Source organism: Accipiter gentilis, chromosome 24 (assembly GCF_929443795.1).
Source record: "Accipiter gentilis chromosome 24, bAccGen1.1, whole genome shotgun sequence".
In the NCBI taxonomy this organism is placed as follows: domain Eukaryota; kingdom Metazoa; phylum Chordata; class Aves; order Accipitriformes; family Accipitridae; genus Astur; species Astur gentilis.
The window spans coordinates 5,232,265-5,251,318 of record NC_064903.1 but is presented as its reverse complement, the minus strand read 5'-3'; the positions used below and the strand labels follow the sequence as shown (position 1 = coordinate 5,251,318).

Genomic DNA, 19,054 nt, shown 5'->3' with positions numbered 1-19,054 from the left:
AGTTACTGCAAATGCAGCAAATGCTTTTTTCCACTTAGCATAGTATCTTGATAATGAATGTGTATGTTCCAGGACAATACTGGGTTTTATGTATAATTAAAACATAATGCTTGATCTTCTCCACAGCAAAACCTTGATTCCACTGTAGACAAGGCAGAGTTTTGCCACCAACTTCAAAGCAGCTAGGGTTTTTTCACCCTTACAGATTCAAATTGATCTCTAAGGTAATATCAAACACTGGACTGATTACACTTAAATTGCAACTTAGTCTCCTTAGAGAGGTGAAGAAAGCTTCCAAAATCAGTTCTTGCTTGGCGGGGCAGAGTAGGCCAGCCTGCAAGACCAGTTTTCTCCAACTTTGATGTCATTAGCTCGCTTTCTACCCTCTAGCGGCAACCAAATGTATTCCAAATGATTACAAAAGTTGTTCTACACTTTGTAAGTAGATGTAATAACACAAAATAAAAGTAAGTATGTACAGACACACGTAGGCAAAATACTAAGTATGACTTTCTGAAATCCTTTTTAATTACATAGGGGTGTGAAGCAAGGCAACGAGAAATCAAAAAAAAGAATTGAAGTAATGGAGTTTCATTTAATAGAGGTTATGCTGTGTTAAGCAAAACAAAGATTACTTACAGAGGAGTATTTCCTTCAGAGTCCCGTATATTAACAGATGCATTGTGCTGCAGAAGGATCTGTACCATTTTTAGGTTTCCTTTGGCTGCTGCTCTGTGTAATGGGGTGGATTCAAAATGATCTGTTGCATCTGGATCAGCTCCATTCTCCAAAAGCATGATTGCAATCTGAATATGTAGAAAGAAAGGAGGGGGCGGAGGAGGAGGAAAAGTTAATACAACTAAATACTTCTTCCAAGAGCAACACCACGTCTAGCAGCACCGGCAAACGTACCTCCTGCTTATTTTTGGAGGCTGCATAATGCAGGGGCGTACAGCCATTCTGATTGATAGCATTTACATGAGCACCCTTGGCAATGAGGGCTTTCACAATTTCATCACGGCCTGCTGAAGCGGCAATATGTAAGGGAGTCCAACCAGCCTACAGAAGCAAGAAAAAACCCCATGTTATTCAAACCAGGAGTTTCAGGCAAAAAAATGACAAAGGAGAACCCCAATACGTACTTGACTACTCATTAGTCACACGGCACATATTTTTATGACTGCAAAACTAAACGTTATCGATTATCACCAGAGAGACAAGCCTCACATCCTCTCACATACCTGCATTCAGTACCCGACAAAAGCTGCCAGTTAAACAACAGAAATCGCTTCTGTTATGCAGTAATGCATGGTACCTTGCAGGGTGCTTCGCCCCTGCAGAATTAACAGTAGTGCTTTTTTAAGAACAAGTAAGAGTGGCAGAAACGGGTGTCCAAAAGTTTCTGCAATCTTTTCTATATCTTATCCTTTAATTAAACTGATGGGACAACATTTCCTTCTTTAAGGATGATCTTTAGGATGCTTCATAATGGATGTAATTATGTCAACCCTTCGTCTAGAACAGCAACAGACCGTCTCCTTTCCAACTGAACCTATCACCTACGCTGTAATGCCTTCCCCAATAATGACAAGTCTTCAGGGTACCTCGTGATTCGTCACAACATATTTAAGAGGATCACACCGAGATAAAGGTAACATGAAAACCCCCGAGAGCAACCCAAAGCCCCCTGGTTTTGCAACTTCGTTCGTAAGAAGAGTTCTCCTAAACTTCCTTGACAACAAGCAGGGCTCATCCAAGTCTCATTACCCCCTCTTCCACATAAACAGAGAAATACTTCAGCTTGCCTTCCTAGGGCGCACACAGCTGTGTGCGCATTTTGAACCCCCCCAGACACCACGCTGGATACCCCAACTGACGGGAGAAGGAAGCGACCAGCGCCAGCCGCCACCGGACCGCTGGCCAGGGGCACTTCTGCGGCCGAAACCGTGACGGCAAAGGCTCCGGACAGAAACTGCGCAACCAAATTCCCCACACAAACCGGGTCGCAGCACTTCCCCAGCCTCCCGCTGCCCCGGGCCGGCCCCTCACGGGGGGGGGAGCGGGGGTGTCCCGGGGTGGCCGCGACACTCACATCGTCCTTGTCGTTCACGGGCACGCCCAGGCCGAGGAGGAGGTCGGCGACGTCCGTGTGTCCCGCCGAGCAGGCCCAGTGCAGCGCGGTCCGGTTGTCCTGAGGGAAGGAGGGAGCGGCGGTGAGCGGGAAAGCGGGGGGAGGGGGGCTGCGTGTGACAGGAGCCGCCCGGCGGGAAGCGGCCCCGCAGGCCGCCCGCTCTCGCCCCGGCGGGCAGGGAGGGCCGCAGCCGGCTGACCTGGTCGGCCTTGGTGGCCAGGGCCCTGTCGCGCAGCAGCTGGGCCCGCAGCTCCTCCAGGCGCCCGGCGTAGGCCAGGTTGCAGATCCCCACGTCGGACACGGCACCCTCCATGCTGACGGCCGCCTCGCCGCCTCCCCCTGCCGACAGGGGCGGTGCTTCGGCGCGCTCGCCGGCCAATCAGAAAGGCGCCGGGGGCCAACCCAGCCAATCGCACCTAGCGGCCCGCTCCTCTCGCCCCCTCGGCCCGCGGGGGCCGATGGGATTGGTAGTCCAGCGGGCGGCCAGGCGGCGCGCTGCCGCCGGCCGGCGGGACTACACCTCCCAGGGTGCCCCGCGCCGCGGCCGTGTTGTGCCTCCGTGTCGGGGCGAGGAGGAGGAGGAGGAGGATGGTGACAGCGGGAGGATGGAGTCAGGTGAGGGGCGGCGGCGTGAGGCCTCTCCCGGGGGCGGGTGGGGAGGGCTGAGGTGAGGAAGAGGGGGCTCGGCCGGGCCCGGGGGCGGCCCGAGGCCGCTGTGGCCGAGGCGGGAAAGCGGCGGCGGGTGTGTGTGGGGGGCGCTGAGGCGGGCCTCGGCGGCGGGAGGGTCGGGGCTCTGTGAGGGGAGAGGGGGCAGAGAGCCCGGCCGTTCCCTTCCCGGGTGGTCCGAGACGTCGTGTGGCGGGGGGAGGCGGTTGTCTCCGGTGGGATTTCGCGGGGGGGAGAGTCTTCCCGGGCTGCGGACCCAAAACCGGGCAGTTTACCCTGGAAGTGCGGCGGGGGGGGGGGGGGGGGGGGGGGCTTTTTCTGGCGGGGCGCAGCGTTAGGAAGTGCTTTGGCTCTGTAGACGGTCTGAAGAAGTTTGTCGTGTCCCTGACGTGCGGAGAAGGTGTCTCTGAATTCAGTCCTGCCTGCTCCAGTCGGGGGGTGGTGTAGTTCAGTTTCCCGTCTGGTTGCTACAGTGTATATTTTTACATGATTTTTTTAATATATATTTATATGTTTACCTGCTGATCATTCGTTCTTTATGCTGTGTGTATGTGCACTTACTCGAAGAGTAAAATATAGTCGTGTTTGCTTTCCCTTTCAACCTCTGATTTTTTAGCAGTATATTCCTATACGACTGCTATCTAAAATAAATGATTTTTACATTCATTTCTACACTTGAAGGCCTGTTTCACTCTTCCAAAAAAGCCTGCTTTAGTGATCTAAAAAATGATTGAACTGTCTTCTTTTAGCAGTACTAATTATCATTTGTTATGTTCTGCTAAATAGATCTAGCGTTGAACAATAACATTAATACATCTTTTTTTTTTTTTATGAAGTGTTTCAATCTCCAATTAGGAAAGCAAAACCCAGTCTTGCTAACACTTTTCACATGCTTCCCATTAAGCACAAGGCCATAATTGCTCTGAGTGGCAGTATTTGTAATTTAAGATCAAGCGTGGGCATATGCCGTGATGCCTAAATTGTTTTTTCCTTTCCTCATTTCCTTGAATCAAATCTTACTCTCACTGCAGTCACCCTGAACTTCTGCTACTGGCTTCAGTCAGACTGCTTATAATCAAGGTGTCAGCCATGTTATTCTCGCAGCACTCGCTGAGGATCAAAATAAAAACCAGCCAAGACATTGGATATTTCAGTGACGGAGCAGCTCGTTAAAGGAGAAGACTAAATGCAGCTGGCAGCACTGTTCAAAAGACCCAAAGACTAGCTACAACTAGTTCAGTCTAAGAACTCAAAGTTGTGCATAAAAGAACAAAGGGATAAAATGGAGTTTGAATTTTGTGTATTCCTGTTCAGTTTTATCTAGGTATGAAAACCAGATCACTATTTTGTCAGACTACTTAGAAGAATTTCCAGAAACTGATGAGCCAGTGTGGATTCTAGGAAGGCAACACCACCTAAACACAGGTATCTTTAGAATGAAAATTGTTTGTAAAATCTGTAGAGCATTCAGAGGTTCACATGCAGCAGCAGCAGCAGCAGCTCCTGATTTCCTTACGTTCTCTAAATGTCTCTTGAGAGAAGTTTCTTTTTCTTTGTCAACAAGAAGCCAACTATAAACAGCTGTATTCATCCTACAATGAAACCAGAAGTTTACCAATGTATTTTCTACCGTAATTCAAGCAAAGAGGTCGTACTTGTAGCAAGGCTAGTCAGGTATGAGGCTGGTCACTTCTCAACATCAAATGCCTCAGAAATAGATAAGTAAATAACCTTTGGGGAACGTTTGGAGTTACCAATGTTATTTTCCCTTGAGGGATGCTGTCTGCAGCCTGTTATTTGCAACTACAATGATATGTCAGCAGAATAATAATAATAGTAATAATAAAATTAATCTAGGACACGTACTGTATTTTGATGAAAATAAATATATGGCATGAGAGTCATAGCAGAGTCATGTATTTAGATATCGTATAAAAATAAGATTTCAGAAATGAGTTTTGCTCCTTGGGGAGAAGACAAGGGCATCCTCCTGTGTTCCCTGTCAAAGGCAGTGGCCATCAATGCAGGCATGGTGTTCAAGACAGCCAAGGGTACCACACACAGCCTTGATCGGCTGGAGGATCCCTTGAAAAGGCCAGTCAGGCTCAGCCACGGCTCAGAGAAAATGCAGCAAATAAGATTCTTAAGAATACTTCAGAGCCTTTGGGAGAATTCTGTAAGTGCATGTGTTTAAAAAAAAAAAAGAGAGACTTAAATTTAATATGATTAACCTTTTCTTAAAATGACTTTGTATTGGGTTTGGAGGTAATGCATAATTCCATGTCGGTTTGCATGTAGAAATTCTTCACCTTTCTTTAACTTGCTGTACGAGTTCTTTCCTGAGGACATAGTTCTCCGTCATTGTTTCATTCAAGCTGGGCATAGTCATTCCATACACCTTGTAAAACTTCATTGGCTAATAATTATTTCATCCTTACTAAGTTAATTAGCAGTCTACAAAAGCTCTCTGTGTTTAAACAGCTAAAAAAGTTTTAAGTATTAAGGGTCTTATACATAAAAGCTAACAGGAGTCTTCCATGCACTCCATATATTGAGTGTACAGGGAAAATTAGAATTTTTCAGTTTTAAAAGTCTGTTTTAATAATTTCTTTCCTCTTAAAAATATTCCAGACAAATCTAAGTTATTGTTGGATATAAGTGCCCGTCTCTGGTTTACGTATAGAAGAAAGTTTTCGCCTATTGGTGAGTACGCAGCAGACCAGCTGCCTTGTTATAAATTAGATAGCAGGATTAGTGATGTTATCATGGACTGAAAAATGATTTTTACAGCATTAGAACCTTTTGAGCATCGTTTTAACTGTTTATGCAAACAAAATATTAAAGCTATTAAAAACTGTGTTTACTTGTACCTGCATATAATCAGGTCTTCGTGTTTGTAGAGCAAGCAGTAAAGTTAGACCAGCAATATAGAAAGAAACGGTCTTGCTCAGTGCCTTTTATCCATAGGACAGTTGTTAGAGATTTTAACTCTGAAATTTTCTCTGTGGTGCTGCACTCATTTTAAAGCCTATATTGATTGTAATGAACTTTTTTAATAGGAGGCACTGGTCCTTCGTCTGATGCTGGCTGGGGATGTATGCTGCGATGCGGGCAGATGATGCTGGCACAAGCACTGATCTGCAGACATTTAGGAAGAGGTGAGTACTGTTGCTGAGCGAACTTTTGTGTTGTTTGGGGACTGTTTCATTTTTGTGGTAGTTTTCCATAAAAGCACAAAACCTGAATTTATTAATGAAACTTTCTTCGATGCCCCGATAGAAGTTACTGGTGAATTATTCTTGTCTGACAGGGCAAAATCATGCCAGCCTTAAGCAGAGAAGTAGAAATAGAGGGAGGACAAATAGGGAATCCCATTGTCGTTATGTTATAAGTCTTTTTGAGGCATAACCAAGTTGAGGCCAGGGGAAAACCTGCCACCGTGGGTCTAGTTCTTACCCTTCTCTTCATTGCTTACATAGCCACCCAATGTTTGCACAGAGTGACTGTGTGAATAGTGATGTAGTGATAGCCATCACACAGAGTACTTCACAGACCACTCACCCGTCACCAGCCTGAGGTCCAAACCCCACAGCTGAACCCCTTAGTGCAAGTTCTTAAGCCTGTATCAACACCTCACATTCCAGGATCACGGGTAAGTATCATAGGTCTGGTCTGTGTGTAGCTACTGTTATCAATTAAATTATTACGGTTAGGTCTGTAATCCTCACACTTTTGTGCTGTGGTTTCTATGGCAGCATGCTTTGTGGATTTATCCACTTGAATAACTGAATCCACAGAACGGAGGTGCTAAGATTTAACTGAAGGAGCAGGCAAACAAACAAATTACCTGAGAAAAACTAGAATATGAACTTGCAGTATGTAGCTACTTTGTAGTATCAGCCCTATGTATGTGCTTCTCTGTCAGTAAATGGGCTACGTTACGTTAGAAGCAAGAGCGTACATAGCAAAGCTATGTTGTGGATTTTGCTGTGGGAGAGGGCCAATGTGTTTGGACTTTGCTTTATAGATCTTAACGTCATTATCTTACAAATGCTTACATTATGCTTACAAATCCAGCAAAATCTAAACAGAGCGTATAGTTTTAAACAATCTTGGAAGTTCACATACAGCAATAGCTATCAATTCTTGGCAGTGATCACTCAGAATATAGTTGCAGTTGACATTTTTATTTTATTTTCCCAGTTTTCACAATCTAGCCTGTGATGATAAAGGACAGCTTGATAATAAATGACAAGCTGCGACTTCTAGGAACTCTAAACAAATTGTAAATATTAGAGATGAGTTGTACCTTAGTCTTTTAACGTCTCATTTTATGTCTTTCTGCGATCTAGAAATTTGATTGGGATGATGAAAACATTATATTTTAATCTGTATAACTTTTTTCCTGTAAGATTGGCAATGGGAAAAACACAAAAAACAACCAGAAGAATATCATAGAATCTTACGGTGCTTTCTAGATAGAAAGGATTGCTGTTATTCCATCCACCAAATGGGTAAGAACGCACATCAACTTTTTTTCTTTCCACTGAAATTCCTGCTGTGTTGAAACTTTCTAATTTGAAATATGTTAATTCAAAATTTTAAAAAGGTGATTATGAAGAGAATGTGTATGTTTATATATAAGTAAAAATGCATGCAAATGGGTACAAAGTGTAATAATTCAGAAATGTTATTCACTGAGACCTAAATAAATCTGTATATTATAATCTAGCTCTTGGTAAAGCATGTAGGCCTTGTGTACCAGAGTAGATAGTACTAAAACAGACAATCATGAAGCTTGTTGCTGTAATTTGTAATAAAGGACACTAATACTTGTAATTCTCATTACAGTTTAGAAACTTTTTGCAAAGGAACTAGCAGTCATTAAGATTTGAAAAGAGGAGATTGAGAAAATAATTGTTGCTGCTAAATACAGTTTGAAATTGCTCTAGAATGTATGACAAAAGATTAGTAGGTCATGCTATTTAATATATATTGTGACCAGACTCTCTGTGGTCTTTTTTTTTCTGTCTGTGTGTGGTTTCCCTCATAAAAACAGCGCAGATGGGTGTTGGAGAGGGGAAATCAATTGGAGAATGGTTTGGACCAAACACAGTTGCTCAAGTACTAAAGTAAGTCAAGTCACACTAGTGCATTCAGAATGTACTCCCCTGGGGCAGCTAAGCTCGGAGACCAGGATAAGGCCCAAGACACAGTTTTAAAGGCTGATCTCCCTCTCTCTCAGCATCAGGAATATGCATGCCATGTGTTTGCAAGTACAGTGTGGACCACGATGCTGTAGCCTGGTGGGCAGGGACTGAGTTGGGATTGGGCGAGTTCTAAATTTTAATATACCAAGAGCCTGGGGAAGACCTGCACAAAGGTCTCTCCTGCGATGGTGCCTGTATGCCCTAACCAGTAAGCACCAGAGATGCGTATACCTTTCTGCAAAGTGGCGCAGCTGTGAGATGCCGGGAGTGCCACCATGCAGATCAGAGCGGTGGTACGACACATCAGAGTGAAGCCATCCAGGCCAAGGAGGGAACCGAACTGCAGTTCCTCACTGTCTGAGCTGCAGTTCTGCCTGAAGGCTGCTGTATAAAACATGGGCAGCTCCTCCTAGTCTAGAAGCTACAGTTGAGAAAGTTGACTTTGCTCCATTTCTGAGGGATATGGAGGTGCCAAATCTCAAGTTGACGCTAAACTGCAGGTCCTGAGTGCTCAGCAGCAATTCTTTGCAGCCCTGGGACAGACATACATTCTGGGGGGAGAGGGGGAGAGAGAGAGAGAGGAGGTAAAGCATGCCCTGGCCTCCAGCTCTTTTCACTTAGAAATTCTTCATGGCTTAGCACTCACATACAGGCTTTTCTGGCTTATTTTAGACAGCTGACTCTGCCTGTGCAGCTTAAGAGTGTAGCTCCCTTGCCTAGAGTTTTGGATTTCACACAAGTGGACAGAAACCTGTGTGCTACTATGCCTCCCTCCTAACTTTTGGGTGCCAAAACCCTTCAGCTGATCTAGCTTTTGACACCCTGAGTCTGCTGTCCAGACTTGCACAGAAATAGTTCCGCTGAATTTAGTGGAACTTCTTAATCAAAAAGTAACGTGCAAAACTAGCAGAGGAATTTTTTTCCTTCTCTAGACAATGCCAGGCACAATGGGCAGGATCCCATTCTAGAGGCTGTTAAATGCAGTAAAAAGTAATAAACCTAATTACGTGGTTGTCCTGTTCCTATCACTGCATTTGGCAAAAGGACAAAACAGTTTTCACACGGTACAGTGCGTGTGCTTTTCCTGATACCACTCAGTGTTTATTTTTCTAAATATATTAAACATTGAATATTCAAAGTTATCTTTTTATTACATGGAGATTTAAAAAAAATCCAAGGAATATGTTTTTCCAAAGAAAAAAATTAATTTTTTTATTAAAGAACCATCTAATTGTCCTGAATGAAAAGTTACCCTCATGGTCCTAATTAGTTTATTTTCATTATTACTTTAATGTTTTCTAGGAAGCTTGCTTTATTTGATGAATGGAATTCACTAGCAGTTTATGTATCTATGGACAATACAGTGGTCATTGAAGACATCAGTAAGTGAAACATTATTTCTCTGGTTACAGTTTCTGATTTGACCCCATTTTCCTGCATGTATCTAAATATGAACAAAATACTTTGGGCCAACCCTACTTGTTCCCAGGCTAAGAAAAGGAATAAAGGAAATGCAGACTTGGGGTTTGGGTGTCCAGAACTAAAGCTAGCACAGAACGATGTAGGCCACTTTGGTGGCCAAGTCACCATGCAGTTTGGGAGAAGATGGGAGTTTGGTCTGTGCTATTTAGACTCCCACCTCAGAAATGGAATGCAGTTGCAATATGTAAAAATACACAGAATTGTTTTTAATACAGAGTTTGTCAGGCAAAAGAGAAACCAGGGGCAGATCCTAGAGAAACACGTGGCCAGGCTTAATTTTCTGTTGTAAGAAAGGTGGATTTACAGGTGGTGGTTAGCCACAACCTATTCCTACTTTAGTGCCTACTTCTGCTTATTTTATGTTCACATCATTTGAAGTGAAGAGTTCTAATGCTATCGTCTCTGCCATTTCATTTCCCTGACACTTTATGGGCAAGACTTGACAGTATTAACTTCAGTCTTAAATTTTTATCCCCCAGTCGTTTATCTCATGTCTCACTACTGTGCCAGCACATACTCTGTCTGCTAGCATTACTTCTACTAAATAGTTACAATTTCCGTGCCCTGCTCCTTTTGTCTTGAAACAGGAGCCCTATAAAGATGTCTGGCAAAGTAGCTGAATTCAAGATTGAGAGGCAGATCTGCTGTATGTTCCTTTGTGCATTCATTGATTTCTGGTTTTATTCCCACAGAGAAAATGTGCTGGTCCCCTCCCCAGAGCAGTGGCGCGGCCCACAGCAGTGCACATTTGCACAGAAGCGCTCTTGGCCGAAATAAGAACACAGCAGGATTCTGCACAGGCTGGAAGCCCCTCTTGCTTATTATACCTCTACGACTAGGGATTAATCACATAAATCCAGTATATATTGATGCGTTTAAAGTAAGGGTTTTTTTCAGTGAATTGTTTGTCATTGTGAAATAAGTTCAGGTATCCGTTGTATCAATAAACAAATTGACTTCAATTTCATTTTTCTCCCTTTGACCTCCTAGGAATGCTTTAAGATGCCACAGTCTTTGGGAGCATTAGGAGGGAAACCAAATAATGCCTATTATTTCATAGGATTTTTAGGTAAGGAAAAAAGAAACTTATTCCAAATATGCATGTGATCTAAAGAGAAAAGGGTTTTTTTTTTGGAAGGGGAAATAGTAAGCAGTTTAAGCATGAGAATAGAGTAGAAGAAACAAAGAAACATGCCTTAGATACTGCGGGAACAGTATGATATCTTCCTTACAGGAACAGAAAAGTAGCAGCAAACTTGATGTAAAAATAAGTAATGATATAAGCAAGAACAACCCACTAAGAAAAGTTGATAGTATTTAACAAGTGTCAAATGTCACTACTGCTAGAATACTGAATTTTTCCTAATCATTAATACTTCCTAATGAAGAGTGTCTTTATTCTTTTGCTTCAGTTTTCTTACATTGTTTTCTTGTATTTCAAATCTTTTCTGATAGCAGTATCTTTTTCACCTTCTTCCATTTCTTCCTTTCTTAATTAAAGCAATAGTTAATACTAGATTCAGTCTTTCAGATTTCCCCCCAGTTTGATCCATAATTTTATGGATATTTTGTTCTTCCTTTTGTAAAACCTGAACTGTTTTAGTCAGACTTCTTTGTTCCAATTTCTGAATGAATGCCTAATGGGATTACACATTGCATTTGTGGGCATCCTGTACCTTTGGATCTGTGGAATGTTAGGGATTACAACAGATGAGATTTTTAAAAAGCGTGGGGGACCTCACACAGAAAAAGGAAAGAGTGCGACAAAGGTAGAACAAACCAACCAAAAGATCTACAGTAATAGGTCACAATAGAAAATCATACTAAATATCCTGTGGGGAAACTAGTGTGTCTGACTTCCCGATTCTCTTAAAGACTCCCTAGCTAGAAGGTCTAGATATGGACTGCAGTGATCATCTAATTTCTGTTTTACAAGTCTGGATGGAGTATGTGCGTATTAAAGTCTCGTTTATTATCAACATGGATTTTACCCGTACAGGCAACGAGCTGATCTATTTGGACCCTCACACCACTCAAAGTTTTGTAGATTCGGAAGAAAATGGCACAGTTGATGACCAGAGCTTCCACTGCCAGCAAGCCCCGCACAGAATGAAGATCATGAATTTGGACCCTTCAGTAGCTTTAGTAGGTGTTAGGAAATAACAGACGTGTGTACTTTATTTCAAAGTAAAACCTCTGTATATTGATAAGGGCAGTAATACATTTCCTTGAGCAGAATCAAGATCACAGGGCAGTCTTCTATGATCTAAAATTCAACACATGGTAGTTTATACATTAACTGCATAGGAGACATTAATCTTGGGTCAAGCAGGGAATTGACTGTATTCTAGGGAGCTAATTCACTTTCTTTGCTGAGCAGCATTTACCTTTTGCAAGAAGTGTTTTGAAGGTCAAAGCAGGGAACTGAATCGGGTTTCCTTATTTTATTGCATCACTACCATACATGCATGGTCACTCTGGGCAAGTTACTTAAGCTTAACTTACATCATAATTTACAAATCTTTAAACGGAATTACTTGTAGAAGTCATCCAGCGTATGTCACAAGAATACTGTGGTAATTGAAGAAATTAAATCTGATCCCGTGCCAGTATCCGTTGGTTGGGTTATGGGTGATTGTTGCTTGAGACGTGTGTTTCTAAAGTGTAAACAATGCATAAAGACACCACAGCATCCTTCACGCACTGGCCTATTGTTACTATTTAAAACTACTGTATGTATTTTTTCCTTAGGGCTTCTTTTGCAAAGAAGAATGTGATTTTGATAACTGGTGTAGTCTTGTACAAAAGGTAATAATACTATCTTTATTTGCTCCGTATGAAATAATGTATACTTTCCTTTTTTTTTAATGGAAATTCCCATTACATCTTTCTCTGCGTGCCAATTAAATGAGCCATAGAGAAAAATGCATTAAGGCGTCAGGGTAAGCCAGTACTACTGAATTGCTAATCAGAGCTTGTTCAGCATTTTGACAAATCATGAACCCTGCCACTTGGCAAACGAGTGTAAATATATACGCTTTAAAAGTTTTTCTTTTTTTTAACACTACTGTGTTACTGGCTGAAACTTAGTCATTTACTGAGAAGTAAAAAAAAAAAAAAAAAAGTTTTAAGTGCTATGTTGTATCTATTTATTTATTTGCTTCCTGATCTTTTTTTATTGTTTGACATGTATATTATTACATGTTCTAATTATGACTGTTAGTCCCTGGTACCACAGAAAGTCTGATTCTGTACGTGCTGAGTCCCTCCAGCTCCTGCTGAACTGCAGGACACACAAAAGGTGCTTGTTGCCCCAGGAAACTGACTTTAGGACATTTCTGCATGCAGCCGGTGTACTAAGAAACAGAAGCATGGATGTGAAGTAACACCAACCTCTAAAGGCATTTAAAACAAAAATGCTAAGGAAAGCAGTTAGTAAATAACTGAAATACAGGATATGATGTAGCTTACTTGATTGAAGAGGAGTGGAATTTGGCTTCAATAATAACTTTTCTCCTGATCAAAACCTATCCTTCAAAATCTGTTGGGTTTTTTGGAGCTTTTGTTCCCATTGATCAACAGAAAACTTGAACACAGAGAGGCCCATGCAAGTAATTTTCTTTTAAAAGGCAGAAAATATTGTATGTTCTTGGTGTCTGTTTGCTACATGTAAACAAAATTATAGGTGTATGGATATCAAAGCTAATTACAACACACTGATAACTTGTAGGACAGTTCAAACGATCTGTCTGCCAGGTGTGTTTTCAACAAGGAAAATATTGCAGACATCTTTTAAGCAGCGATTCATAACAGCAGGTACTTGAAATAACAGATTGTCACTGTATGTCTGCACAAAGCCTTTGGTTTTTGATAGACAGCCATCATTAAAAATGTTTTTAATTAAGCAGACATTTTTGTGTTTGAAAGTTCTCTTCAGGCATCTTTTAAAATGAAAGTATTCTGTCCTCAGGAGATTCTAAAGCAACAGAGTCTACGGATGTTTGAGCTGGTCCAGAAGCATCCCCCACACTGGCCTCCTTTCATACCTCCAACAAAGCCCGAAGTGACAACTACAGGAGCAGGTGCAGTACCAGCCAAAAGTACTATTGTGCAGCAGAATGTTCCTCGTTAGCAAAAAGAAGAATAAGCACAGGTGGAATAACTCTGCTTTCCAAAGTGTCAAGCAATCACCGTGTGATTAAATGCCTTATTCTTACAGAATATCAGTTATCCAAACAGGCCACATACAATTGCTAGCAGAGATAGATAGATACTTTTTTTTTTTTTTAATAATCTTACAAAATACTTTGAAGGACACATTCCAGAGAAGTGGTTTTTTTGGTGGTTTGTTTTGTTTTAAGTAAACAAAATCAGGTGTGTCTTTAGATTCTAAATCGTTTAATTATTTTTTTTTTTTTTGCAGAACTCATTGAATCTACTGACAAGCTATTTGAATTGGAAGAAGAATTTGAAATCCTGAGTGTATGAGGGAAACTGGTGACCCTTCTGAGTATTGAACATATTGCTAATATTATTGCATTGACTTAAATCAAACAGCCATGTTAGCCCCAAAGTGCCTGAAATGACAGATAACAGAGCACAAAAACCTAGTAGCATCCAAAACTCCAGCAGTGACAGTTCCTTCTATCAAAGAGCTTCCCCACATGGAAAGGCAGTAAAAGCTCATCTTTTATTATAAGACCCTTAAAGGGAACTTCTTTCTAATATGTGTCTTTCCTGAAGACAAATGGACCTTTGAGATTAAGGCAAAAATAAGTATATCAATGGGCTGTATGTTTGGAGAAAGGGATAACACAAAACGGATATTTCTTGCTCTCATATAATGCAATAGTTTAGTTCTTAAAGCAAAACAGTCTTCAGTTAAGGAGGATGTTTACTTCTGTTCCCTCCTGTGGGCTGCATCGTAGAAAAAGTACATTGTCTTGTTTAAAAGATCAACTGGATCAGAAGAAAATTGTTTCCTTGTTAAATATTTTAACATGCATTTGAGCAACCACACTTTATTACAAAAATGTTTCTGTAAAAGGAACTATGTCTAATGTATACATTTTGCAATAGCCTTCCTGTTTCTGGGAAACCTCAAGGGGAACAGGAGACTCAAATAGTTAATAAAGATCACAACCACTGTTATAGTTACGATATATTTCACCTTGACCTTAAAATTCAAATCATTAAAACTTAGGCTGACTTTTCTTTTGGAGCTAAAATGAGTCAAAGGTGGTTTAACTGTACCTTATTTATTTTAAAAAAGATTTACACAAGTTTCTCTGTTACAGCACTTTATCTGTGCATCTAATAAATTTCTTAAGCTTTTCATAGGTTGTATGCTGCTATATTTTGTTAATTTGTTTGTGTGAACTAAATGTAAACCAGGTTATCTTAAAACTTAATATATAGGCATATGCAAATTACTTGTTGGGTTTTGACTTGTTGCCTTTTGAAATCTGTTTTGGTAAAAGTGCCTTAATTCTACAGGTTTATCAGAACAGCCTGTGCGGTTTTATCTCTAAGGCAGAGTATCTCTCCACTCCAGCAGCCATAAGAAAACCAGCTCAGAATAATTAAAGGCAAAGATCTTTTAATCCATTATAAAGTTCTTTTTTTACTATCAGACAGTCCCCGTTATGGTCATTTTGTCATGGTAGTGTAATGGACGTGAATCGCACAGTTTCATCTTCACCAATAAATGACAACATAGAGAAATACCGAATGCTGTCTCCTCTCGCTTGCACTTCTTGATCAGGGCCAGTGTGATTTCCCAGAAAATAGTTAACCAGATCATATTTCGTCTTGTTTGCCTTCAGTGTTTATTAACCACAGTTTGGAAACTATACATTTAGAAAAACATACCATTTTCTTTCCCTCTTTGTGGATTAGCTGCATGTTTTTTTAAAAGCAAAGCATTACTTCTTAATCAATAGATTAATTTATTTAACAGCAATCGTAGCCCTCTCCTCCCCACAGACAAAAATGAAAATGAAGCATGAAGCACTTGCTCTGAAATGCTTAGTCTTGAGTAGTAACTGCTAAAAAATAAAAAAAAAAACCAGGAAGCACCTAAGCTAAAAAATAATTAAAAAAAAAATAATCCATCAGTGGAGTACAGTATACTTAGTCCCCACATAGCTCTTACCGGTTATGTAAACTCTCTTCAGAGAGGAGGTGTGGGCCCCGCAGACCACTTGAAGAAATATTCTTGTGTGGGGTAACCAGATTGATGAAAATGGGGACGATGGGAGAAAGTGATTGGAATTCCCACCCCGTGCACCTGACCGAGAAGGGCTTGTGTGGGAAAAGGCTGGGCAAAGTTTGGCCATCGACAGCCGTGGAGCCCGGTTACTGCAATAGAAGCAGTTCCCTAAAGGTAGTGGCGCTTAAAATGTGTACGGCTCTCATCCTGGATAAAAAAAATGAAGGATATTTGCATGTGTTCATGTTCAAAAATAAAACCAAGTCCCTGTACGTACAATACCTGATTGACATCCCTTTTCACAGCACCACGGGAGCCCAATGGCTGAAAAATTCATTATTGTTTGCCAGTTGTTTGCATGAATTTTCAAAAAGTAGTGAGCTTCACTGTGTGCACACAATGTTTTAAAGTTGCCTTTGCATAACCCAAGATGTAAACACAGTATGATCTGTGCTAGGACAGCTAAGAAGTAGATTGGATATTCTGCATAAAAGGATTGCCACTCAGGAGGTATTAAAATGCCTTAAAGATTTTTGCAAAATACATCCAAAGCAGCTGCTGATCTTCCACAATTAGGAATAAGTTAAATGAAAGACCAAATTGTCCTTCACAAATTCCCTGCACATCTCCAGTGTGGTTCAACACTAGAACATGCAGAGCTCTCTGACCCCAATCTAGGAAGATAGTATTATACTATGCATGTAAATAATCATTAAAGGTAAAAAAATAGTATCTGCTTAACAGTAAGCATGTTCTTAAGTACTTTGCTGGATAGAGCTAGAGCCCTAGAACCTAGTAAAGAAAGAGTACTTTGAAATAATTTCTCAGTCTTGCATTAATAATAATTTTCTGAACAATGTTGTGTTAAAGATTTTTAAGCCAAGGTGATAGTGTATTTGCAAGGCACTTCTTTCAAATGTCCTGGAATGTCAATATATAAAGATTTCATATGCTTCACTCTAGAGAGATTGATAATAATAATTTTAACCCAACTAAATGAATTAATTATATATATATTAGCATACCTTTTCATGGCTTTCCCTCAAAATATACAAGGGTAATAGAATTAGTGGCACTTCTCTTTAATTATGCCCTTAAGGAAAGCGTGGCTAGTTAACAGTGCATAACTAGAAATACAATTTTTTAAACTAACAGAAATAAGGCCCAGAGGAAGAAGTATACAACACATTGTGCCTGTAAAAGTAAAAAATGTACATCCCATAACTGCTAGATTCTGTGTTTGTGTAAGCCTGCATGCTATCTAGTAAAAGCTTCTACTTTCCAGATACACACAGCTTGAATAATTACAAAACAAGCGTGCCAAGGCTACCTCAGAAAGGAAATTTATGTTCCTAGTAATGAAATGTTTCTGGTGGCTGCACATCATTAGACTGCAAGAAGATAAGCACAGACCTTGAAGCAGACATTTTACCTGGAATATATTTTGATAGAAAGCTATGAAAAATGCTAGACGTGTTTTGGATTCATCTTCACATCAAAAATTGCATTTTTCACAGGGGTAGCTCTTTAAAGTCAACCGTGGGCGAGAGTCTGGGTTAGAATTGATTACCTGTCACTGGAGGAAAGAGCGTCCCATCTGTTTAATAAGCAAAGAAAAACAAATTAATCTTTAAGTCTTCCTAAGGAAGTCAGTAATCAACCATTAATGCTTAGTGTTTCTCAGTCACCTACAAGACACTGATAAATTTTACCTAGCTCTGTGTTTCATAGGAGAATGAGTCTTCGTTCCCTTACACTAGACCAAATTACTGTTTGCAAAGATACTAATAAAGCATAACTTTTGAAAAATGTCTCTTGTTGATGACTGGCATGTGCCTCGGACAGAGGAGTGGTGTAATGTGAGACATCGGTTACTCTTCGGTCTGAATAAGGAACTCACAGAGACTTTCTGAGGTAGCCATAACTGAGGGGAAAAAAACCCACTGAAGTAAAAGCATAGCACCATGTTCCGTAAAAAAAGGTTTCAGAGCACTGGTCTTTTCCTCCTCTGTGCGCTGTCAAACTCCTGGACTTGACACTCGATTTTTGTAGAATTCTGGCCATCCTGATTCACCCATCAACCACACACAAAACAGGTTTATGAATTTATCCTTCTTCACACCAGCGATGTCTGGTCTTAGGTAACAAAGACTGTTAATGTTACTGCATTTTTGTTACTACAAGTTCTTCATGCACACTTGGCAACGGCTGACCCTTGTTCGAAGCTGCCCTGCTTTCAGAGTTTCTGAGGGAGGAGCACTGACAAACTGCTGCGACTGTTCAACGGTCGTCAGCCAGAAGCTGTATTTGTTTGCAAAGTAATGGCATGTTCCCCTAGCACCGTTGCATTCAATGAATGGAGTGGCACGGAAATCCTCCAGGCAAGAACCAGGTGAGACAAGGGACTGACCTCCACCTTCTGCACCAGCCGCAGTATGCTGAAATAAAGATGTCACTTTAAATGAGTTCAAAGGAACAGAATGGGAGGTAAACAGGGGAGTCCCCTAGTTCCATTGTTAAAAGGAGTAAAACAGGCAGCCAAAATTATACCTTGGCTGTATATATCTGTCTTTTGAGTCAGGGCTAGAGGTGAAGAAGCACAGGAATGTGCTTAGGCTGAATATACAGGCCTGATGTAATGGAAAACCAGCTTTTCACTTGTAAGCTGGGAAAATTTGGAAACAATAATGCTGACTTCATATTCTTCTAACAATCTTACACTAATGAGCTTCTAGGAGAGTGCAACGGAAAATGTTCTACTTTTTCCACTGAGAGACAATGCTGTAGCTTAATTAGCATTTCCACGTTTAAAGGTTTGAAGAACAAAGAACATCTGTGACATTACAGAACTACTGCATCAGTGTTACTACTGAACTCGAGCAGTACAAGAACAAACTCAGAAAGCCTACAGCAGGCCAGCCGATAAAGAAGAAATGCACTAGGGCAAGAAGCTACAGGGCTCTAGTTTCCTGTAAGCAACTCACAGAATACCGTCTCGGTCACCTAATCAAAGAGGAGATCTAGAAACGTTTAAAGCTGCCTTTGCATTAGCAATAGCATCCTTACCATAAGGAAGGAGTATCCGATCCACAGGCTGCGCCAACCAAGGGGACACTGAGGGATGGTGATGTCCTGGCTGTGCACAGCCACAGCCTGGGAAGGTGCTTCGCATACTGAGCAACGGCTGATGTACTGTGGGATCTGAACGCTGTCCACTGGCATCATGGGGATAGGAGCAGTGGTGGAGAGCCAGTAGGACTTGTCATTTCGGCTGGCGTAGTAGCACACTTCATTGATGTTGCAGTAAATAAAAGGCATGGTGCTGAAGCGAGGCAAACATGAGCCAGCAAAACC

At 41.2% G+C, this 19,054-nt stretch overlaps 3 protein-coding genes across 9 annotated transcripts in view; 1 reads left to right on the top strand and 2 right to left on the bottom strand.

Annotated features, from left to right (window-relative positions):
• Positions 1-2,464, bottom strand: part of PSMD10 (proteasome 26S subunit, non-ATPase 10) — a 60,811-nt gene extending 58,347 nt beyond the window's left edge. For all 6 annotated transcript variants that reach the window (XM_049827308.1, XM_049827311.1, XM_049827305.1 and 3 more), the window contains exons 1-4: positions 2,331-2,464; positions 2,093-2,191; positions 913-1,059; positions 640-806 (exon numbers count right to left, since the gene is read on the bottom strand). In XM_049827308.1, coding sequence (XP_049683265.1) covers positions 640-806; positions 913-1,059; positions 2,093-2,191; positions 2,331-2,444 — 527 coding nt within the window. In that variant the 5' untranslated portion in view covers positions 2,445-2,464. The remainder of the gene's footprint in view (positions 1-639; positions 807-912; positions 1,060-2,092; positions 2,192-2,330) is intronic.
• A 218-nt stretch (positions 2,465-2,682) lies between these two features.
• ATG4A (autophagy related 4A cysteine peptidase) lies at positions 2,683-15,220 on the top strand. Its single transcript, XM_049827303.1, has 13 exons — positions 2,683-2,746; positions 4,112-4,222; positions 5,429-5,500; positions 5,857-5,955; positions 7,210-7,311; positions 7,857-7,929; positions 9,310-9,389; positions 10,182-10,369; positions 10,480-10,558; positions 11,489-11,634; positions 12,241-12,297; positions 13,460-13,571; positions 13,913-15,220. The coding sequence occupies exons 1-13, from the start codon at positions 2,737-2,739 to the stop codon at positions 13,975-13,977; spliced, it is 1,194 nt and encodes a 397-aa protein (XP_049683260.1). The 5' UTR covers positions 2,683-2,736; the 3' UTR covers positions 13,978-15,220.
• A 74-nt stretch (positions 15,221-15,294) lies between these two features.
• Positions 15,295-19,054, bottom strand: part of COL4A6 (collagen type IV alpha 6 chain) — a 141,373-nt gene continuing 137,613 nt past the window's right edge. For both annotated transcript variants that reach the window (XM_049827301.1, XM_049827300.1), the window contains 2 exons: positions 18,767-19,053; positions 15,295-18,138 (listed from right to left, as the gene is read on the bottom strand). In XM_049827301.1, coding sequence (XP_049683258.1) covers positions 17,878-18,138; positions 18,767-19,053 — 548 coding nt within the window. In that variant the 3' untranslated portion in view covers positions 15,295-17,877. The remainder of the gene's footprint in view (positions 18,139-18,766; position 19,054) is intronic.